At 37.8% G+C, this 23,822-nt stretch overlaps 5 protein-coding genes across 10 annotated transcripts; 3 read left to right on the top strand and 2 right to left on the bottom strand.

Annotated features, from left to right (window-relative positions):
* Positions 1-2,106: 2,106 nt before the first annotated feature.
* LOC109177953 (golgin candidate 5-like) lies at positions 2,107-5,087 on the bottom strand. Of its 2 annotated transcripts, none has more exons than XM_019327467.1 (3): positions 4,957-5,087; positions 3,168-4,037; positions 2,107-2,533 (listed from the first exon to the last, which is right to left on the bottom strand). In XM_019327467.1, exons 2-3 carry the CDS (start codon positions 4,025-4,027, stop codon positions 2,359-2,361), a joined length of 1,035 nt encoding a protein of 344 aa, XP_019183012.1. In that variant the 5' UTR covers positions 4,028-4,037; positions 4,957-5,087; the 3' UTR covers positions 2,107-2,358. The 2 variants fall into 2 exon arrangements, with proteins under 2 accessions (XP_019183012.1, XP_019183011.1); XM_019327466.1 differs by having other exon boundaries at positions 3,168-4,041; positions 4,957-5,086.
* Positions 5,088-5,564: 477 nt separating this feature from the next.
* LOC109177561 lies at positions 5,565-7,071 on the top strand. Its single transcript, XM_019326948.1, has 2 exons — positions 5,565-5,930; positions 6,937-7,071. Exons 1-2 carry the CDS (start codon positions 5,565-5,567, stop codon positions 7,069-7,071), a joined length of 501 nt encoding a protein of 166 aa, XP_019182493.1.
* Positions 7,072-11,198: 4,127 nt separating this feature from the next.
* LOC109177560 lies at positions 11,199-12,191 on the bottom strand. The gene has a single exon (XM_019326947.1). It carries the CDS (start codon positions 12,189-12,191, stop codon positions 11,199-11,201), a length of 993 nt encoding a protein of 330 aa, XP_019182492.1.
* A 2,708-nt stretch (positions 12,192-14,899) lies between these two features.
* Positions 14,900-18,268, top strand: LOC109177943 (uncharacterized RNA-binding protein C17H9.04c). 2 transcript variants are annotated; one of them, XM_019327449.1, is made up of 7 exons: positions 14,900-15,243; positions 15,876-16,300; positions 16,410-16,476; positions 16,748-16,818; positions 16,906-17,075; positions 17,519-17,599; positions 17,879-18,268. In XM_019327449.1, exons 1-7 carry the CDS (start codon positions 15,033-15,035, stop codon positions 17,925-17,927), a joined length of 1,074 nt encoding a protein of 357 aa, XP_019182994.1. In that variant the 5' UTR covers positions 14,900-15,032; the 3' UTR covers positions 17,928-18,268. The 2 variants fall into 2 exon arrangements, with proteins under 2 accessions (XP_019182994.1, XP_019182995.1); XM_019327450.1 differs by having other exon boundaries at positions 14,917-15,243; positions 15,545-16,300.
* A 1,280-nt stretch (positions 18,269-19,548) lies between these two features.
* LOC109177939 lies at positions 19,549-23,153 on the top strand. Of its 4 annotated transcripts, XM_019327446.1 has the most exons (7): positions 19,549-20,017; positions 20,185-20,236; positions 20,393-21,024; positions 21,640-21,725; positions 21,988-22,298; positions 22,386-22,457; positions 22,532-23,153. In XM_019327446.1, exons 1-7 carry the CDS (start codon positions 19,831-19,833, stop codon positions 22,851-22,853), a joined length of 1,662 nt encoding a protein of 553 aa, XP_019182991.1. In that variant the 5' UTR covers positions 19,549-19,830; the 3' UTR covers positions 22,854-23,153. The 4 variants fall into 4 exon arrangements, with proteins under 4 accessions (XP_019182991.1, XP_019182990.1, XP_019182988.1 ...); XM_019327445.1 differs by having other exon boundaries at positions 19,549-20,002; positions 20,185-21,024; XM_019327443.1 differs by having other exon boundaries at positions 20,185-21,024.
* Positions 23,154-23,822: the final 669 nt, after the last annotated feature.

Below are 23,822 nucleotides of genomic sequence, written 5' to 3'. Positions count from 1 at the left end.
ATTAGAAATCAAACAAACTGTAAGTATATTACACTTTTAAATTAGCAAAAAATACATTGTATAGTATTTGAAAGTGCACTTTAAATGTTAAAAAAGATTACCAAAATATCACTGTAAATTTATTTTCTCTTTAGTCGTTCTATTAGGTTTGATAAAATAGACGGCGAAAATTAATTTTTAGTTTTTCTTATCATATGAACATTATATATTTAAATATTTTATTTATATAGAATTTCAGCATGATATAAAATTTCAAGTACTAAGTGTATAACCGTATATTTCAAGTACATATACGTAACATATCTACGTACCACCTTCCCTTTCTTAATCATATCATTTTTTTTCATAAAAAACCTAACCTTATCCGTTAAGGTTTAGGCTTTCTTCTTAAAACAACCAACTTGATAGGGCAGCTGCCCCGGGACGGCGGCCGACCTAGGGGAGGTGGTGGGTTGGGTGGTCCGGCCGTTTGGGGTGGGGGGGGGGGGTCTTATGTTGCAATATATAATGTAATATAAGAAGATAAATATGATTGTCTAAAATTTGAAGAACCTGCCATGTGGCCAGGCGCCAGCAAGTCAAAATCCAACAACATAAAATAAAAAATAAAAATTATAATAAATACAGATAACCCTAATCAAGTTGGTTAGACTATTGGCGTGATAATTACAAGAGTTACAAGTTTGACTCCCTTTTTTTTGAGTACTACTAACTCTGTTACAATACAGTATCTGTTTATAAACTGCATCCACTGAGGCTCGAACACACCCACAATCTCCCATATAGGAGAACAACTTAGTGCCACTAGATCACAGGGTCCTTTGGCAAACCAATTAGTTATGAACAACCTAAACTGATTTATCTCCTTGTAATTCTTTGTTGACCAGAATCACAAGACGAGATTAACACACTCTCGAGTAATAGCTGCTGGTTTCCCACGTCACCGAAAAGAAAAAAAAAGAACAATAAATATGAAAGCAGGACAAAGCAGACATATAGCAAGCAAGCTGAAAGATGAAAGAGGAATGTGTTGTTAAGTAGACAGGCTATTACTAAAAGAGAACAAGCACCACAAGAGTTGCGGCTTGACCTCTCTGGTGTCAGATGACAGGTTAAAAAAAGAATGGCATTCCCATGTTCTAAGGCCAGGAGAGCTGCCTTCTTGTGTTCTACTTTCCCTTCCCAACAACAAGTTCAGCACATCTTAGCTATATATGTCAAGAACCCACAAAAAAAAAAAAAAAAAAAAAAAAAAAAAAAAAAAAAAAAAAAAAAAAAAAAAAAAAACACAGAATATAATGAAAAAAGCAACATGGAGACTTGTACAGTTGTACAGCTCATCCATCCAGCACACCTAAACATGGTACATAGATTTTTCTCAATTCCAGTCAAGACTTCATGTTTGGTTGGCTTCATTGGGCATGCTAGAAATGGAAAGAATGGTTTAGACTGGGAAAAGTAAATGAGTGAAGAAGACAATTGGATAAGAATGTCCTCTTGTCACTGGCCTTCAATGGAATAAATGGCGTTTTCACAAGTTGATAAACCACCATTTATCTTGAACTAGCATGTGAAACCATGTTACTCTCGCTTTCACAAACTGTGTGCTGAAGAGTGAAGGCCATACAAGAATACTTGCGTCTCTATCTAGATGATAATGCATTAATGCACTAACAACGAAAGGATAGTATACGGTAATACAATGTCCTTTCAACAACGTTCAAGCAGTAGTTTACTTCGTGAAACCATTTCGGTCACTGATTAGGACAGGAAACAATTATGCAGTTTCATAGGATCCTGGTCAAGGTTTAACATCATACGGGATTCAGGGAATTAAGATGAATGCAGGCCTATCAATGTTCCAAAACGGGTTCAAGGAGGTGAATAAGTTTATTTTCACTAAAGAACTACATATTAAACAGACAGACATTCAAACTGTTACAAACTATCAAGTCTGAATATTCTAATATTTTTATAGAGCATGAAACATGATAAAAGCGAGGCGCTGAACAATCAAGCCATGCAGTCAGGGAGACTTTGCATGCAAAATCACTATTAGTGTAAGAGAATTTCAAATCAAACGTGTGCCCAAAGATGCCAAAATGATGACTTGAAACCAAACTTGATGCAACAACATTTTCTATTAGATTTAAGTACAATTGTGTCTAGTTAATGGGATTACTTCGCTCAATGAGCCAATACAGCACAATTACAGGCAATGGGTTCTCTTGGATTGTAGTCAAGAACAGAAGCCAAAACAGAATTCATCTGCTAAACTCACCTTAATCTTCTGGAAGGATAACAGGTGTTAAGGTGAGGTCAATGTGATAAAGATGGCATCTGTATAAGCATGTCAAACTAGATATTAGAAGCACTCAGTGCCATAACCTTGCATTGTTCATTCATTGCTAGGAGTTGGGCCTCTTTCTTGTCAAGTAAAGCAGTTAACTTCACATTCTCTTCCATAAGCTTCTGTACTTCGGCCTCTTTTTGCATCTTCTCACTCTCCAACTGAGTTGTTTTCTCAACCAGCCTGATTCACATCAAGCAAAAGAAACCACAAATTCGCAGAATTTGCTATCAAGAACGACATTTAAGTGACAATTGCAATTATGCTTTGTTAAAATTTTGCAAGAGAGCAAGTTGCATGCAACTAATTCTAAAGTTATCACAAGATCTGTACTAAATAATTATTCCAGAAGTAATTTTCTCTTTAGATCATTGGAAAATGCAAACACTAGCCAGTAGAATGCTATCAATATTTATTTATTTCTTCAAGCATTTCAATTGATAATGGTTACCCAACTAAAAACATAGGGAGTATGCGATAATGTGGAAATTCTACAAATAGAGTTTCCAAGGAAAAAAAGGTTATTTTAGGGCGGCTATCACATATTTCAAGTGAATATATGGCTACATCTACTCTATGCTCTATACAGATCCACTGGGAATACGATGACCCAATAATTGAATTAACTTTAAGTTCCTTAAGCTATGCATCTACTTAGTTTGTGTATCCAAGAACTACCATTAGGATACAACTTTTAACATTATGCTTTGGTTTCAGAATCAATCACACTGATTGATACTAATAAAACATAATGATATTATTAGTCAATGGTTCATGATAGACATAAATGCGTATGTGAGTGTGTGTTATAACTAACCGTTCAAAGAGCCTTTCAATTGTCTGAAACTGCTTTTCTGATGAGAGGAGTGTTTCTCTCACACTAATAAGACTATTAACATACGTCTTCAGAGATTCAAAGTCTCGCTTAACACGACAAAGCTCTTGCTCATTTTCTGCAGCTCTTTGCCTCTGTTGAGATGTTTCTTCAACTAAATCTTCAACTCTCTGGCGCATCTCATTTAAGATACAGTTTGTACCCATTGCAAATCTTTCCATCTCTTCTAACTTAATAGACATGTTTTCAATTTCGAGTGCCTTCTTTCTAATCTCTTCCTCACCTACAGTCACCTTCTTCTTCTCAACAGCAGTCTCCGATTCAGCCAGTATAACCCTCTTAACAAGATTTTCCATAACGTCTGTAACTGTCTGTACACACCTCAGTAATTCAGTAATATAAGCTCCATCTTGATCATGGAGAGAACCTTGTTCACTAGAATGTTTAATCCATGCTTCCTCATCTGAATCATCAAAAGCGGGTAGATCTACATCCCTAGACCAGCCCGGCAATGGAATGCCATTTCTGTCAACAAGTCCCGTTCCATCTAGTTGTTTGATACCACATATCATATGGGCCAAATGAGGAACAGCAAGGACTCTAGCTTTTACTTTCAAGTGTGTCATCAATGTTGCAGCAGTTCTGACTCTTCGCCAGAGAACATCTAACTCCTTCTTTCCATCTTCTTCTGAATCCTTTGTGCAATCTTTTACCTCGAAAAGTTTTGCTTGCAATGCATCCACCTCGCACTGGCTCTTTTCCATTTCTTGTTTCCAATTAATATCAGTTTCGGTCAATTCGGACTTCAGAGCTGACATATCAATACCATCCTCTCCCGCCATCCCAGCTTTTCTAGCTACAAACATGAACTTAGTAAGTTAGAATGGGCAACGAGGATAACTAGAATTACTGACAACAACAAAAACAACCAAATGAATCCAACTCGTGTGGTACTTTGAATTGCCTGGAAATTAAACTGATACAAAGTGACTCTTTAAGGTTCAAATAAAAGCTTAAAGTTCAGACCTTTAGTGCGTAATGACTTTCACATGGTATCCAACTATCCATATAATTGACATAAGAAACCGGAAAGCAATATCAGGAAAATCATCTAAGGAAGAAAATGCTCTTTACCAGATACTGATATCAACGATTTTGAAGTTTAATTCAGCAACTTCATATTTAAAGATCCAATTTCATGAGCCAGCCCGGTTATCAATATTCACTATTCGAGACTTGACCCTTTCAGTGATAATCTAACTCATACAAAACCTCAATTGTATATACAACCATCATACACATGATAAAGAAAAATGATGAAATATTACCAGTATGCTACAAGTATATAACTAGAGATGCAAATATACTACTTTCTCCTGCTGGGAAGCACACATTATGCCCAACAGCCCAAGAAACCTTTTTTAGTCCAAAGCCAACTGTGAAATTGGTCTTTAGCAGATCAAATACCAAAATTCTATGTTTAATTACTAGGAAAAAACACCAAAGCAGAAGATCATCTTTATTCTTTAGCAAATGAATGCAGGAAAAGCAACATTTAGCAGAAAATCATATCAATATTACAGTCAAAACATCAATAATAAACAATTCACACCAGAGCTTAAGCGCAATTGCAATGCCACTAGAATTGATTGAATCTCAACTATAAAAAGTAATTACAACAGGAAAAGGGAATTGATCTTGGAATAAACCGAATTAGCAACACAAGAAGAAATTTTACGAGGAAAAATGCAAATGAGAGACAGAGGGGAACCTTGTAATCTTGGATGAAACTTGGAAGCTTCCGATCGAGAAAAAGGGTATAAGAAATCCACGACGACACTGCGAGTCCAACACCGGTCGTTTGTAGAGAGAGCTCCCTAGGAGAATGATTCAAAGAAGCAGGAATTTGGTAAAGGCATGTTCTCCGATCTTTTAGGTCAGTACTTCTTCTTTTTGGATATTATATTTTACACCACATTACTTCTGTGATATTTTCAGTTTCACCCCGATAGGATTTTGGATTTGTTTGTTTATTGATCAACGTATATATTTTTTAAATGATGAAACCCATAACTATTATTAGAGTGTGCATTAAATTTTGTCAATCTTAATTAATAAAGGGCCACAAAGAGATAAATTTGCCGTAGGCTGTCCATAGTTAACTAGCTCAAACTAAGACTATATGATTTATGGAAAAGTACGGAAGATATCGATACACCCTCCATGTTCACGACTGTATTATGATGGATATGGAGATAGCGCAACAATAGCATTTTTAAAGGGGAGGTCATCAACTCTAATAGGAAGATTGCATGGGTTCTGGAAGCGGGCAAGAAAATTCAACGAGCTTTTGATCATCTGCATGATAAGAGTTCCAACATGTACAAGCGTAACACCATTAACCCTCATTGGTCCCTATCTAATGGGCATGAGTGGACACTGAACGTGGATGCTAGTGTCAAGCCTTCATCTCATAAAGCTGGTTATGGCGGCATCCTTAGAAAAGCTTATGGTGGATGGATGAGAGGTTTTATTGGAAAATCTAGCCACGGAGACGCTACTCCTGTGGAAGCCGAAGCCATTTCCAAAGGTCTCACCTGGGCTTCGAGAAACGGAATAATAGATATTGAAATCCAGTCGGATGCTGAGCGAGTCATTAACTGGGTCTTGGGTGATTTTGAGTTGAGAGACCCCATATGTGAACACGTTGAGAACATTCGTAAATGGTTGAAGGAAAGCTGGAAGGTATCCATCCGGAAGATCATTCGCGTAGCAAAACGAGTGTGCAGATGCCCTTGCAAATATATATGGGCGTGAATATGAACGTGGAATGGCGCGAGCTTGAGTGGTGCCCACATGGTATGAAAGAGATCATTGCCAACGACCGCCTTTGTGCTACTTGGTCTCGAAGTGAAAGGAACTAGTTTTCCTTCTCGGGGTATCCCACCTCCTTGTCGATAAAAAAACTAGCTCAAACTAAGGCTACATGACTTAAAGTCATCACTCTAGTGGAGGGTAATGATTCGACTCCCACCAACATCTTGGAGTTATGGTTTCTCATACTAGAGTTTTGGCCATTGGACTTTCAAAATCGGAGATTGAGCTTCATAAGTTGGTGGAAGTGCGGAGATGATTAGATGAATAACTTATGTGCAAAGTCAATGACGAAGACGAACTAGAATCTGCTTAGACAACTCGCGATATACCTGCTCTAGGGATTCTAATCCCAAAAGGTTGAATCTCTAATCTCAATGGCTCCCCACACTCAATGAGCATGTAGGATGGTGTAAATCACGGTAACTCAATGACTCAAAATATATGGCCAAATTCCAATGCGCACAAGGGGTTTGCCCATTTTAAACATAATCCACATGTTGCCGCTGTCGATTTTAAACATTGATATGTTCTCACAAAAATTGTCTACTGAACTCACATAAGATTTTTGAATGCTTAAGATTAATCTAGCGTAAGCAAGATTGCATAAATCGATAGGCATTCCTTGGGCGCGCAAGAGGCGCTTAGCACCTAGTCACCCATTTTTAAAATAATTTTTTAAAAATTTGATAATTATAAATTATTTAATACTTTAATATTTAATATTAAAATATTAACCTAAAAAATATCTAGAATTGTAAATTGTATAAAGATTTAAAGAATCAAAACATAATTCTACAAAGGCACAACTCATAAAGTTTTAATATTAAAGTAGTTGATTTTTGTTGTATTGCAAGTTTGTTATTAACCTTTGCAGACCTTAGCTCGCAGGAACAGTGAAACAAAGAGCAGTATGAAGAAGATAAAGAAAAGTGAGAAGAACAATTTTATTGCCTTGCTATGTCTCTCACTTCTGTACATGAATACAATAATATATAGAGTACAAATGTAACCTTCTCATTAAGTACAAAAACTGTTTCAGCTGTTACAAATTATCATAATAATGTCCATTAAGATTTTGATTTATAACACTCCCCCTTGGATATTATTTTGCCATAATCATGCCTCGTTAAAAACTCGCTAGAAAAACCCTGTGGGAAAAACCTAGTCGAGAAAAGAGTACACGATTTATGGATAATGCATGTGTTGCTTCGGTTGCCTCATTAAAAACCTTACACTGAGAAAACCCTGTGGGAAAAAACTCAGTTAAGGGAAAAAGAGTACAACCGTAAACCTTCTGGGTTTAGGTATAAATCATAAGAGTATGTCTTTGATCTTCTGGATCGAAGTGAATGAGTTAATCTTCTGGACTAACAATTTCATTACTTTGAAGATGTTGTTGCTCCCCCTGAAGACAACAACCTTCCTAATCTACGCATACCAATTTTATATACATACTTTTCAAAAGTAGATGTAGGTAAGGACTTAGTGAATAAATCTGCTAGATTTTCACTTGATTGGATCTTTTGGACTCGTATTTCGCCACTCTTCTGGAGTTCATGTGGATAAAAGAATTTTGGTGTAATATGTTTAGTGAGATTACCTTTAACATATCCATTACTCATTTGTGCAACACATGCTGCATTGTCCTCGTACAGGACAGTGGGGATCTTTCCATTATTCATTATTCCACATGAGTCTTGAATATTGTGTATTAATGACCTCAACCATACACATTCTTTGGAGGTCTCGTATAAGGCAATAATCTCAGAATGGTTTGAGGAGGTAGCTACTAATGTTTGTTTAACTGATTTCCATGAAATAGCAGTACCTCCAGAAAGAAACACATATCCAGTCTGAGATCTAGCATTATGCTGATTAGACATAAAGCCAGCATCCGCGTATCCCACTAATGTGGTGTCTTGGTTTCTTTTAAATAGAAGGCCAAGATCCTTTGTACCTTGCAAATATCTGAGGATATGTTTTATGCCATTCCAATGCCTTCTGGTTGGAGCAGCACTAAAACGAGCTAGCATGTTTACTGAAAATGCAATATCAGGTCTAGTGTAGTTGGCAAGGTATAGAAGTGCTCCAATGGCACTTAAGTAAGGAACTTCTGGTCCCAGAATATCCTCATTATCCTCTTTAGGTCTGTACGGGTCCTTATCAACTTCAAGTGATTGGACTACCATTGGAGTACTAAGTGGATGGGACTTATCCATGTAGAATTTTTCCAATAACTTGTCTGTGTATTTGGATTGGTGTATGAATATTCCTTCAGGGAGGTGCTCGATCTGCAGGCCGAGACAGAACTTGGTTTTTCCCAAGTCTTTCATTTCGAATTCCTCCTTAAGGCACAAGCATGCCCTCTTGACGTCCTTGCTCGTCCCTATGATGTTTATATCATCTACATAGATTGATATAATACAGAAATCATCAGTTGATTTCTTTGTAAAGATACAAGGACTAATATCTTTATTTTCATATCCTTGTTTTAAGAGGAATTCACTCAATCGACAATACCACATTCTTCCTTATTGTTTTAAGCCATATAATGACTTTTGTAGCTTTACGCTGAACATATTTTTATTTGTATTTCCTTTACATAAAGGATTTTGGATGCCCTCAGGTATTTTCATATATATGTCAGCGTCTAGTGACCCATATAAATATGCGGTCACAACATCCATTAACTGCATTTCTAAATTCATTTTTACTGCCAGCGATATTAGATAACGGAACGATGTGTCATCTAAGACAGGAGAGTAAGTTTGTTCAAAATCTATTCCGGGTCTCTGTGAGAACCCTTGAGCTACCAGTCTCGCTTTGTATCTGACCACCTCATTTTGTTCATTCCTCTTTCGTACAAATACCCATTTGGATCCTACTGGGATCACGCCTTTAGGGGTAAGTACAGGAGGACTAAACACTTTTCTTTTATTTAGCGAGTTGAGCTCAGCCTCAATTGCTTCTTTCCATTTCAACCAATCGGAGCGCTTCCGGCACTCCATTATAGTTTTTGGTTCTGGATCCAGATTATTGAAAGAAATGTGAAGAGCAATTGTAGAGGCGAATTGGTCGTCGACGACTGTTACATTTCTATTAAGATTTTCTCCTGTTTCGAAAAAGTTTATGGCAGATTCTATATTTACTTCAACCAAATCTTTCTCATTTGCTATCAAATCTTGGTGAAGGTGTTCCGTATTCCCAGTGTTAGATTTATTTGTAGCACGTGCATTTACACTAGGTATTTCGTCTTCAGGACGATTTTGGAGTAACTGTGATTGTTTATTGTTTTTAATTTTCCGCGGATTTACATCTTTTGCACCAACTGGTCTTCCACGCTTCTGGCGTCGGATAGTGTCGGTGTTATTATTTGGTCCTTTGGGGACAATTATCCTTGATGGAGCATTTTCTGCAGGAATATAGGACCTAGTTACTCTTTTATAATCAGTAAACGCATCTGGCAGATTATTTGCTAGTTTTTGCAAATTTATTATTTTCTGAACTTCAAGTTCAGTTTGACTAGTACGTGGGTCAAGATATTGAAGATCTTTTTCATCCCATGAAATTTCGTGGCATTTTTTCAAAACTGGGCTTTTCTCTCCCCCTAATGCCGGGAAATGATCTTCATCAAAAATGCAGTCAGCAAACCGTGCAGTAAACTGATCTGCTGTCATAGGCTCGAGGTATTTAATGATAGAAGGGGATTCATACCCAACATAAATACCTAATCGACGTTGCGAGCCCATTGAAGAACGATGCGGAGGTGGTATAGGTACGTAAACCACACAGCCAAAGACACGCAAATGAGAAATGTCTGGCTCATTACCACGTACAAGTTGTAGAGGGGAATAATCGTGATATGCAGTTGGCCGGAGTTGAATTAGGTTTGCAGCATGCAGCACTGCGTGTCCCCAACAATTTACTGGTAGACTGGACCGTTGCAGTAATGGTCTAGCTATTAGTTTAATTCTTTTGATAAGAGATTCAGCTAAACCATTCTGGGTGTGGACATATGGTACAGGATGTTCCACCTTAATTCCCATGGCCATACAATAATCGTCAAAAGCTGACGAAGTGAATTCACCAGCATTATCCATTCTTATGTTCTTAATAGGATAATCGGGAAATTGGGCATTCAACTTAATGATTTGGCTCATGAATTTTGCGAATGCCATATTTCGAGTGGACAACAAACACACATGTGTCCATCGGGTGGAAGCATCAATAAGGACCATAAAATATCGAAATGGTCCGGATGAAGGATTAATTGGTCCACAAATATCACCCTGTAGCCTCTGCAGGAAGACAGGTGACTCAAAATCAATCTTAGGACGTGAGGGACGAACAATAAGTTTTCCCTGTGCACATGGAACACATGTGTAATTTTTTGTAGAAAGAATGCTTGTCCTAAGAAGGTTATGTCCAGTTGAATTTGAAAGAATCCGGCCTATCATTGTTTGCCCAGGGTGACCTAAACGGTCATGCCATAGACTGAAAGAATGTGTATCTTTAAACTTCACTGCGAGTGCAACGCAGGAGTGCTGGGGCCTGATATATGAATAATACAGGCCTGAAGAAAAGGAAGGAAGTTCTTTAATTTCCTTTTTCTGGTTATTGACCGTTTTGGTCAAAACAAGGAATTCGGTATTGTTTTTAGTTTTAGTTTCTATGTGGAAACCGTTGGACCGAATATCCCTGAAACTGAGCAAAGTTCTTTTTGATTGAGGATATAGGAGGGCTGAATCAATGATCAACTTTGTTCCATTAGGAAGAATAAGTGAAGCTCTGCCGGAGCCCACAATAGGAATGTCATCATTCGCTATGGTTGAAAGGTTGCCTTTGTGTTCCTTGAACGTTTGAAAAAATCTCCGGTCTGTCAGAATAGTGTGCGTAGTCGCACAATCAACCAAGCATAGGGCTGATTCGTCTCCCATATCTCTAAAGAAAAGAATGGGTATCAAGATAATGTCTAAGAATGATCCATTGTATTTATTCAAATAGAACAGAAGTGTTCAAAGATAAAGGATCCGTTATTCATATAGGACAAAAGAGTTCAAATATAAACATGCACGCAGGCATGAAGTAAAATGGATGTTCATAAGGGAAAGAGAGAGAGAGAAAAAAATAGGAGTATCACTCCTGATCTCCATAATCAGCTAGTTCATCGCCTAGCAGGTCATCATTCCCTAAGATGAGGGCATTTGCTTCAGGCAAAGATGATTGCCCAGAATCTTTCTTCTTTTGTCCTCCTTCCTGCTGGAGCATCTTTTGGTAAGCCTCGACCAGATGCTTAGGAGTCCTGCATGTCCTAGACCAATGTCCTTTGCAACCACATTTATAACATGGCTGCGACTGACCGGAGTTCTGTTGTGACTTGTTTGGTCTATTTCTTTGAGTTTGCTTGTTCTGAGGACGGTAGTCACTACCGCTAGCTCCCCCTCTGCCACCTCGCTTTGGGCCCCTGCCACGACCTCTCCCCCTACCCCGGCCTCGACCCCGCCGATTGTTGCTCTGCTGGGTAACAGTGTGTGCTTCAGGCACAGGAGCAGCGCCAGTTGGACGCGCATTGTGATTTTGCATCAATAACTGGCTATGCTTTTCCGCCACTAGTAAATCCGTAATGAGCTCTGGATGCGTATCATATTTTGTATTCCTGTACTGCTTCTGGAGCACAAGGTCATTTGGATGGAACGTGGATAGAGTTTTTTCAATCAGATCCTCGTCCGTAATTGTTTGCTTACAGAGCTTCAATTGTGACACAATTTTGTGTAGGGCGGAGTTGTATTCAGTCACAGACTTAAAGTCTTGAAATCGGAGGTTAAGCCAATCATGTTGGGCCTGGGGGTGGACCAATGACGTCTGTTGGTCAAAGCGTGCCTTAAGAGATTTCCAGAGGACATAGGGGTCTTTTTCTGTTAAGTATTCATTCTTGAGGTCGTGGTTAAGATGGTGGCGGAGGAAAATGAGCGCTTTCGCCTTCTGGGCTGCAGTGCTCGTAGATGTCTCTTCAATGGTGTCCAGCAGTTCTGTAGATTGGAGATATATCTCAACATCAAGTGCCCAAGTGAGGAAATTGTTTCCATCGAGGGCGAGTTCAGCGAATTCTCGTTTTGCGAGAGCAGCCATTTCTACAGAAAATATTTGAATGAGGACCATAAAAAAAATGGAATGTGTGGCCTAGTTTATTTCAATAAACAAAAGGCCCAAAGAAAATATTATATATCATGCCCCAAAAAAAAATGGTCCAAATAAATTAGGGGCTTGAATGAGAAGAAAAAAAAAACGCATCTGCGTTAGGGATGGCAATTGAACCCGCCCCCGATGGGGAAAACCGTTCCCCGCCCCGACGGGGATGGGTTCGGGGATTTATTTCGGGGAACGGGGGCGGGGATGGGGGGAATTTTCCAATCCCCGCCGGGGACGGGGACGGGGACGGGGAGGGCATTTCCCGCCCCGGCCCCGACCCCGATCCCCGATCCCCGCCCCGTCCCCGAATCCCTGACTAATAATATTAATATTATATATAAATTAATATCTCTCTTGTATATATTTAATCATATTCTTGAATTTCCATGTAATTAGTATTCTAGTTTAGGTACATACATTTTATGTTCATTGTTACCGTAATACCGTACATATATCTTGTATAAATAGGCTATGTTTATTTGTTTAAATTATTATTGAACATCAATGTATTATATTCTTCATTCTCTATCTCTGCATATTCTCATGGTATTAGTAGATGATTTTTTTTTTCATCTTTGCGATTTAAGATTTTTCCTTAACAAAACTGTGTTTCTCTAGTTTTGTTAAGAATGCATATTATATTATGTGTGTTTTTTAAAATTAAAAAAAAAAAAAAAGTAAGCATGAATCAAAACGGGGCGGGGATTCCCCGTCCCCGAAAAATCCCCGCGGGGACGGGGATGGGGAATAATTCCCCATCCCCGCCGGGGAACGGGGCGGGGACGGGGAATGGGGGGACATTTCGGGGACGGGGACGGGGACCCCATTCCCCGCCCCCGCCCCGCCCCGTTGCCATCCCTAATCTGCGTTTATTTATATTGAAAAGGGAGGGGAAACCACCGCCGATTAATTAGGCAATAAAATAAAAGCCTTATTTTTCGATTAAATCGAAGGGGAAGGGTAAGCGACGAAGGGAAACGACAAAGCCTCCGCCAAGCGCCACCGTCGATCGCCATTACCGCCGGAGCGTCGAAGAACTACCGTCGGCCACCATACGAGGAGCGTCGGCCATCAAGAAACAACGCCCACTGCCGTTGATCGTTACCGCGGCCATCGTCTCCACAACATATCACCGGTCGCCGCTACCACGGAGGAAACAGCTTCGCGATCCACCGCCGATCTCCGAGAGGATCGCCGCCGCCGCGAACAAACGTCACCGCAACCAGGTATTAAGTCCGAAAAGAAAACCATATATTATCGTTTTTGGTTGATGAAAATTTCGATTTTGTTTGTAGTTCGAGAAAACAATTAAGGTTCTGAATCTATTCTCTTATTCAGCAAATCCATTCTCATATTATGGATTTTGTTTGTACTCCAATCCAAGGTTTTCCCAAAAAAATTTTTAATACGAAACATATACATATACGCAATATGTAAAAGAAATACCGAAAAAAAATATATTTTTGAGAAAATCGTAAGCATATGAGATAATATAAATACCATTTTTTGTGTGTGTATTTCGAAAAGCAGATCAAGTCAATGTAGCAGGTATCTAGACAACTATGATTAATACGGGAAAGAAAAATGTATATCATGCATTCATACCATACGAATTGTCTAAAAAGCATATAATTCAAGAAATATATCCACTGATCATAAAAATGATAGTATATGCAGTTGCATGTAGCATTTCAGGATAATGATAAAAGTTTCTAGAATGCTTTAAACGAGTATAACGTGCATTTGAATAACATAAAATTACCGTTCACCAAGTTTGAGCGTGCCGATAACGTGTTGTATTGCAAGTTTGTTATTAACCTTTGCAGACCTTAGCTCGCAGGAACAGTGAAACAAAGAGCAGTATGAAGAAGATAAAGAAAAGTGAGAAGAACAATTTTATTGCCTTGCTATGTCTCTCACTTCTGTACATGAATACAATAATATATAGAGTACAAATGTAACCTTCTCATTAAGTACAAAAACTGTTTCAGCTGTTACAAATTATCATAATAATGTCCATTAAGATTTTGATTTATAACAATTTTGAATGAAATAACTCATTTAAAAAAAAAAACCAACTAATTAGTCGCCTAGAACATTGATTACAGTGAAATTATAGCCGGATGCCCAGCGCCTAGGTGCAATTTTTGCAATAGTGACCGTAAACTTATAATATATATATAATGAATTCTATTTTTGATCATAGATTTATAGGTGGCAGTCCACTTTAAGTCTTTTTTTATCGGAACATATACTTTTTGTCCTAATATTATTGTGGCATGTTCATTTTTGATCATTTTATCAACAAAACAGTTTAAATACCATTAAATACAAGGACATCTCGATCTTCAATTATGAATTTTTCAAAAAAATAAACACAAAAAATATAGTGTGTAAACTTACTTTGTATAAGAAAGATTAAAATATATTTGTATTTAACAACATTTCAACGCCAAAAACCTTGTGATCAAGCGGCATAAAGTGATTCTCGCAATTTTAATAATTTTGTTGACGAGGGATTAAATTAATGTGTTACTTTTAAATCTAGGACAAAAATGAAATTAAGTAAAAAGAAAAAAAAAACTTTGGATAAAAAACAAACAGTTTGTCTAACTTAATTGGGTGGTTTTTGTATTTTTATAATCATTAAAAATCTGGGGCATTAGTGCATTACTGGCGAATCCCAACCCGAACCGCCCCGTCAGAGTTACATTTGGAAACCCGGCTAATACCATACAAAAACACTTCAGTTTCGTCGGAGATAGCGATAGAATACGGTTGATGGGAGGCGGCGGCGGTGGAGGTGGTAGTGGGGGAGGAGGAGGAGGAGGAGGAGGTAGAGAAGGAGATTGGGAGTGTAGCGGATGCGGGAACAGAAACTACGCCTTCAGAAGCTTCTGCAACCGATGTAAGCAGCCTCGCCTCCTGGTAGACAACAAAACTCCTCCCGATTCCAAGTGGCTCCCTCGAATTGGCGATTGGATCTGTACCGGTACTTTTCGTGCTTGTATTCATTCTTATCTTCTTCTTTTGGTATAGTTTTTGATAATTTCCGTGTCTCTCTGCACGAATTAGGGTTTAGCTCAGTAGATGATGCTATCTGCGTTTGCCATATGTGTTTTCTCAGCTCAATTTAAACCTATCGATGATATTGTGATGAACTTACTGTTATTGTGAACTTTAGTTTAATAATCCATGCGAATTATACGAAACCAATTAGAAATTATTCATCCTACTACAGTTGTCCTCCATGTTGAGTAGCAACGTGATTGGAGGTTTTATGTGTTCTGCAGATAGCAGATATATGAGAGTCCAAGAGATGAACCATTCTTGATTGGCGATATTGAAAATGTTCTCATATCCTGTTTTGGGAATATAGCTAAACTTGTTTAATGTGTAGTGAACTAAACTCTGAAGCGGGAATTAATTTCTTCATTTTAAGCCCCCGTGTTTGAGACTTTTTTTAAAATGCAAATGTCATTAGAAACTTGATTTCTGTAGGTTGAGGTTTTTCACTTTTTTCTGTGTATTGTCATATTGGATGCGGGTTGGCGTGCGTATTCTTGGATTGTTTGCTCTTCTGGCTGGGTTGTGCATGGTGTGTGTGGGGAAATGATCCAATAGGTTGCACTAACAACAACTATGCATCAAGAGAAAAGTGCAAGAAATGTGGACAACCAAAGGAGGTAGCAGCAATGCCAGCAATTTCAATCCCTGGTGCAACTCTCCCTACTCATTCGAATTATTTTTCGGGGGTACAAGGAGCATTGCAGCAAAATACACACATTGGCTTCATAGGAAATGGAGCAATCCAACAGTCACTGCCTTTGACCTCCCACTGGTCTTTAGGAGCTGGTGATAAATTTGGAAGTCAACCTGCTGATCATTATGGGGTGCATCCAGCTTCTAGATGGCCTTTGGTTGGGAATAACATTTCTGGAGTTCCATATGCAGACCAGGCCAACCAACTTCTTGCAGTTCCAAAAGGATGGCGTCATGGTGACTGGATTTGCAAATGTGGGTTCCACAATTATTCTTCTCGAGCACAGGTAAGTTAGTAAGTATATATTGATAATTATGTTGAGTTGTGGCCTACAGAAAACGTTCTGTTAGTTGTGGTTTCATAAGGTAGTGGATCTTATTCTCATTCTCTTGCAGTGTAAAAGGTGCAATGCTTCTATGCCACCAGCATCATCCTCTTCTTTTGGCAGCCCGGCAGTTACAGGTTTGGGTTCAAGTGCCTTATTCCTTTCCACTAACGCTTGTGCAAAACCTGTTCTTTTTTGGTTTTGTTTGAAACCAGAAAATTCAAAGATAGGACCTTTTCCCTCTTTGAACTTCTTGCTTCCTTCTGTTTTATTTTTTATTTTTGTATTAGTTTTCTTTCATTTACAAAATTCTATATTATAATTTTTCTATCTGCATTTCTGGAAGGACTCATCCAAGCGTTAACTGATGTCAAATGCTGTTCTCTTTTTAATTTTCTCATTGTGAAGCTCTTGGGACAAAACGTTTAGCGTCAGAAGAACTTCATGACTTGGAAAACAAGAGGCTAAATGCCGGACATGTGAGACACAGTAGTTTGGCATGACATTCGAATTGATTATGCTCAGATTCCTTTTCCTTTGACCTTTTTCTTATTTTGAACTTGTAGACATTTGGGCTGCAGCCATCATATCCAGGACTTCAGTCAATAGGGAGTTCTGGTGGAAGTCAAGTATCTGGAATGTATTCAACCTTTGGAAGTGGAAACCCAATGGTGCTTCCAAATTTGCAGGCCAACCTACAGATACTGCCTGCAGCACCCACACTCCTCGGGAAGGGGTAAAATGGGAGGCCTTTCTTATTTTAGTTTTTATGTGAACACTACCATGGAAGACCATTTAGAAACAGGAGTTTTTATTTGTATGTATGCATTTAGAATGCTTAGTTCTCTAAACATTGAATTACTTAAGAAGCAAAAGCAAGTAAAATACTTAAACTTCCCTTTTTCCTGTGTGTTGAAATATGTTTAACCAAAACTATAATTCTACTATATATGGCCAAATGCAATTTCTAAAAGAATTAAAAAAAAAAAAAAGAATTCTGTTATGGCAAACCAAAGAAGCATTTGTAACGAATAGGGATTTCTCTGAAATTATCATGTATTCATTACATGGAGAATATATGAGGACAGAATAATGCTCTCCTATGTGGCTATGTGCAGATAATATTACTAGGCATCAGTCTTTCATACTTTGGAATTAATACAGTTAATGCATTTGCAGGGCTAAGCAATGGCGTGATGGGGATTGGATGTGCACAAACTGCAATAATCACAATTATGCATCTCGATCACATTGTAATAGGTATTTCACTATGTCGAGAACCTATTTCATCTGTATATCACTGTTAAATTTCCAGGACCCCTCTAGCAACCAGAACAACTTAGGATGTAAATGACAAGATGTCAAGACATCACAGAAATACCTTGTTTATTGTTTTTGAATATGTTGTTTTCTGTTTGGATCCTTTGTCTGTTTGCTGTGTAGGCTTGTATGCTGTAATGATAGATGGAGAAGGTCCAGACCGTTTGTTTCTGGGGCGCAAGAAATTGCTGAATTTATTTATATGCTTTTTGTGTGCAGGTGCAAGACACAGAGAGACACAATCACTCAACCAGTCAGTGTTGCATAGTTCTCAGCTTTAGAATGCACTTCGTTATCTTGTGGCTTCAGGGCATATTGAGTTTTTTGCCCTCCCTTTTTCGTGTGACGCTGGAATTCAGGTTTGCGTGATTTAGGACGGAGGTAAAGGTTTTCAACCCTCGTTGTGTGATGACAGCTAGATAGGTTTTATTTCGTTGAAGAGTGAGACCCAGATTATACTGTGAGCCAGGTACAAGTATGTTATTGTTATTGTTATCAAACTACTATGTTTCAGCAATACAATATTTGCGCACTGTTGCGCTCTATTGACATGCATTCTGATTATTGTAGTTTCAATGGAAATTTATGATAAGACCTCATTTTCTTGCACAAGACAACTTGCATTTCTATTTTCTACTGCATACATATTTATTGGAACTTTGATGATACTTATTTGCATTTAAAAGTAAACAATTTAATTCTTATATTAGAATATTTGCATTATATTTATTATGAAATTTGAGTTTTAATTTGTGCATTTAGTTTCATTGTTTTGATTTTTTTTTTTTTTGAGATAGAAAATGGTATGTATCTGCAATGAGTAAATGTGATTGGTCGAGCAGGTATGTAATTGTTATATGGTGGATCAGGTTCCACCATGCGCATGATGATATAATTTGCGGCGAATATTAGTTTTGAAAAAGTCTACAGATTGTTTTGGGGGAGGGGTAGGAAAGGAGTGAAAAGGAGTGAGTTTTGGTTTATAAGGATGGGTTGAATATAGTTACTCTCAACTCATGTCCATCCTTAAATACGATATCCTATATGAATATTTTTTTTTTTTTAGCATGTTTCACTTTTAATTCTACTATTTTGACATTATCACATTTAGTTATATTTTTTTAATTTTGTCCTTATTACATTTTTTTTTATTTCTTTTTATTGCAATTAGATTTTCATTTAAAGAGGGGAAAACAATTACATGTTGAAGTAAGATGCTCGGGATGAATTTGTGAAGAACACATAAAAGTTAAGGATGTAATTAGACAAAATTTTAGAAGTAAGACTAAATGTGACAATGTAAATAAAGTATTGTCATATTATTGCTTATTCACATACTATTTTTACGTCGTTATATTTACTTCATACTCTCGACAACACAAAATCATATATGATTATTAATAAGAATTAAATTCATGCTATTTAAATAATGTTTTTGAAAGTTATCCATTTTGGCATTAATTTTTGTATTAATTATTTAATAGGAAAAATGGTTAAATAAGTGAACTTTATGTGAAAAATTAATTATATATTTAAAATTTAAAAAGTTATAATTAAATATATTAACTTGTTATTCACTGTGAATTTGGATTTTGAAGGTTAAATCAGTGACGGTAGCTATAACCCTAATTACCTAGTATCATTGATTGATAATCAGTTATTGCTTATTGAATCCAAATATATAAAGTGGTAAGTTAATGTATTTAATGACTAAATGTATAAAATGACTAGTTAATGTATTTAATTACTAAATAAATGATAAAGTTAATGTATTTAATTATAAATTTTAAAGTACACATGCTTATTTAACACTTTCTCTGTTAATTAGGAAAAGAATTCATATATCAGAGTAAAATATTTAACCCCAAAAAAAAAAAAAAAGAATTACTATAAATAAAACTTGCTATTTTAAAAAACATAACTCGAAAGGCGAAAAAAAAACCTTTGATGGCAAACATTTCCTTACCACCGACCACGATCTTTGGGTAGTTGTCTGTAAGTGTAAGCTACTTCCTGATCTACCCCTACGCCTTCCACTTAATTACGATAACATCTATCTGCCTTCCTCACTTCCTGTCTCAACAAACCTCACTTCCCTTCTGCTTACACAGTAGTAGTATCTATTTATTCGGCGACTCGCCGCCGCTTCACTGAGTGACTCATCCCCCGCCATGGCCGAGCAGTGGAGAGCCCGGAACGACGACGCTTTCTTGCTCGCCTACAGCGACGATGACCTCCGCACTGCCTGTGAGTTTCTCACTAATTGGATTCCCTTTCTCTCCCGAGGGCTGTGCCAGCCCTGTGTTCGCACTCTCTCCGATCGCATCCGATCTCTCGACCGCGGTACTTTCTCCTTCTGTATCGGGATATGTGTGAATGCGTTGATTTATCCATGCGTCCGTAAAATTTGTACGCCTATGAATACTGCACATACTTTGCTGGCTTTTGCTTGTTTTTCTTTTTGCTTTTGTAAATTAGGGTTCCTGAGAATTATTTATGTGAGTTTGTTGTGATTATTGTAGAAGATGGTGGAGGGGTAGTGCTCCCCAAGCAGCAAGAGGATGTTGCGGTTTCGACATCAGAAAATAGGGGATTGAATGGGTGTTATGATGAAAACTGTGATACTCATTCTATTGGGAGTTGGAAGGATGGTGCGGATTTCAATGATACTGTTGATATACATTCACTGGGGATTTGGAAGGACAAGCAGCAAGAGGATGTTGCGGTTTCAACATCAGAAAATAGGGGATTGAATGGGTGTTATGAAAACTGTGATACTCATTCTATTGGGAGTTGGAAGGATGGTGGGGATTGTGCGGATTTCAATGATAATGTTGATACACATTCCCTGGGGAGTTGGAAGGACGAGGCAGATGGGTCTCCAGAGCCAGTGTCTGAGGTTTCTATACAGGGAAACTCGACAGGGAGCTGGAAAGATGGGCCATCGCAGAGTTCTGGTAGGGCGTTGATGAGAGAAAAATTCGGTACCCCTGTGTTGGTTGGCAGGCGAGGAGGGGTGAAGATGTCGTGGGCTGATATGGCTCAGGAGGACGAGCTTGAGGTGGGTGAGGAGACTGTTTCAAGTTTGCAGTTGGATAATGGGAGTGGTTTGTCTTGGGAGGGAGCATCCGAGGATGAGTTCAAGCCAAAATCGAAGCTGTCAAGGGAGCAAAGAGAGTACATCCGGTTTAGTAATGTGAAGAGGAAGAAAGATTTTATATGCTTGGAGAGGATCAATGGGAAAATTGTAAACATACTCGACGGCTTGGAGCTACATACGGGTGTTTTCAGTGCTGCAGAGCAAATTAGGATAGTTGATTACGTGGAAACACTCAAAGATATGGGAAAGAACGGCCAGCTAAAAGGTTTCTTGTTCAACAATGACATTAATTTCCACATAATTGCGTTTCTAATTCTTTCCAAAAGTTTCTAATGTTCTGCATTATTAAATGCTTGAGCTTTTGTGTTGCCAAATGGTTGAAAGTCTAGTTTTATGATATGAGCATATAGTTGGTGTGCTGATGCCATTTTCAAAGATGCAAGTATCTTAATTCTTCCTTTCCGTTTATAGGTGGTCTAACTTTGCTACATTAGTGTTTATTTATTTATTTATTTATTTTACTTTTAAATTGTCTAGAAAAGTTTATTATCCTGATATAATTCCTAGGTATTAGATGATTAAAGAAATAATTTGAAACCTTGTACCAAAAGTTCATTTTGAGATTGTCAAACTGCTGAATGAGTTACAATGATCAAGTGTAACTAATACATTTATTAATTTTGATCATATTGTAACATTCTGTTTATTCACTATATTATGGAGTAGACGGTTGCTAATTGAGTAATTGTACATATGATTTTTTTTTTTTTTTTTTTTTTCTGAGGACCTGTTTGTTATTAATACAGAGTAACCCGTGTGGAGCCTTCTTCTCCTGTAAGTTTTAGTTCTGTTTCTTCACTCCAAATGTTGTTTGTCACAGATAGAACTTATACTGCACTGCATAAGGGGATAAGGGGCAAGGGGCGAGTGACTATTCAGTTTGGTTGCTGCTATGACTATGCAACGGTAAGTAATTCATCATCTGCTATTTTTTTGAGTCACGGGCTGAAATTGTGTGCCTGCAGTGACAAGAACATTACCACATGAATGTTTTGTGCTAACTTTTTCCGTTGTTTTAGTTTCCTTATCATCATTCTTTATGTGTATATTTTCTGGAAGAGGGGGAGGTGGGGATGGTGGTTTTGGTGATAGAAGGCTTTGGATTGGACTAATCACTAAAAAGAAGTTGAACATAGGTGATCCAATGATTGAATTCTGTTGATGGCAGGATCGAAATGGCAATCCCTCGGGTATCCTCAAAGACGATATTGTTGATCCTATACCTCAACTTCTGAAAGTGATGATCAAAAGGCTTGTTAAGTGGCATGTGATACCTCCAAACTGCATTCCCGACAGTTGTATTGTGAATATTTATGAAGAGGGAGATTGCATGCCACCTCATATTGAGAATCATGATTTTCTTCGCCCTTTTTGTACTGTTTCGTTCCTTAGTGAATTTGACGTGCTTTTTGGATCAAACTTAAAAGTCGTGGGTCCTGATGAATTTGACGGTCCAACTGCAATCTCCTTGCCAGTGGGGTAAGTGGTTATTCTGTGCTCTTTTTCTTGACCTCCCAAGAAATGAAAGCTCGTGAATTGGTCACTAATGGCATAATGTTCCTCCAGATCTGTTCTTGTCTTTAATGGAAAAGGAGCTGATGTGGCTAAACATTGTGTTCCAGCAGTTCCTACCAAAAGGTGCAAATTTGAACTCTTTATACCGCTATTTCAATCTTTTCACGTTTTAACCAACAAGCCAAAATTCTACACAGGATCTCAATTACTTTTAGGAGAATGGACGGATCCAAACGACCAGTTGGATATGTTCCTGATCCTGATTTGCAAGGTCTTCAGCCTCTATCATATGAAGTAGACAAATATAAGAAACCAAAGACAGTGAAACCAAGGCGTTCTATGAAGAAACAGGTGGTCAGACAAGAGGAGAGCGCAGGCAAAATAAGAAGATCAATAGAAAGGAGCTTAGAGCCCCGACACTCGGGCCAAACCCAACAATGGCATGCAAGTAGGCACAGGGTGAGGGTGGATTTGGAAAGGTCAGCCGACAATTCTTATACTCGAACAGTAAAATTTTAACCCGTCATCTCTTACAGTGAAGAGGTTATGGTGCAGTGTTGCATTAGTTTTAGGTTTGTGGTGTGGGTTGCATACTTTGCCACTGCATCATTTACATGTATACTCCATAGACATTTGGCATATTTTTTCATTGCATTCTTGCATATTATCACTGGCTGTGGCTTGCCAGTTTGATAAAAGAATGCGAAGCCACGGAAAAGGGTAATTGAAGCCTTTTGATTGATTCAGACCAATACATTGTATGAGTGTTCATCCTTCTCATTGATAATTTGAGTGCATTTTCAGTTTTTCACTGATAAACCCAAATTGTTGACATAAAACTACTGGAGACACAGATGGTGAATAGTGAGCAGTTTTGATATGTTTACTCTATCATGCCTAAGAAGCAGTATATGTTGCTAGAGTAAGTCTTGTGTGAGTGAGACTTTCTCACGTGAGACATGTAATATTTTTCTATAGGTTTATAAAAGTATTACTCCATATATTTTAATTAAGGGTCCGTTTGGAAAGTTGGAAAATGATTTCTGGAAAATGTTTTTTGGAGAATGAGTCATTTTTCAGAAAACATTTTCCTTTCCAGTGTTTGGTTGCATTTTGGAAAATTTGGTGTGTTTAGTTTATTTTCTGAAAAAATGAGTAGAATTGTATGTTTAAACATTCTGGCGGAAAATGACTTCCCCCAAATTTTGGCGGAAGTCATTTTCTGCCAAAATGGCTTCATTTTCCTTCGTTAACGGAAAACATTTTCTGTTGACTGGATTTTCCTGTTGCATCCAAACACTGAAAACTCGAAAAACATTTTTCAGAAGTCATTTTTCGAGTTTCCAAACGGATCCTAAAAGTATTTCACGTTTCATGGTGAGATGATTTTATATAAGACTTATTTTGGGGTTTCATTGTTAGAAAAGAAACTAGGAACAATGAATTTTGCATTCTTGCAACTTGCAAGGGGATATATATGTAGAAGGA

The sequence above is a fragment of the Ipomoea nil genome, unplaced genomic scaffold, assembly GCF_001879475.1.
Source record: "Ipomoea nil cultivar Tokyo-kokei standard unplaced genomic scaffold, Asagao_1.1 scaffold0805, whole genome shotgun sequence".
Taxonomy (NCBI): domain Eukaryota; kingdom Viridiplantae; phylum Streptophyta; class Magnoliopsida; order Solanales; family Convolvulaceae; genus Ipomoea; species Ipomoea nil.
The sequence above is the reverse complement of the archived record's forward strand: the minus strand, read 5'-3'. Positions and strand labels throughout refer to the sequence as shown.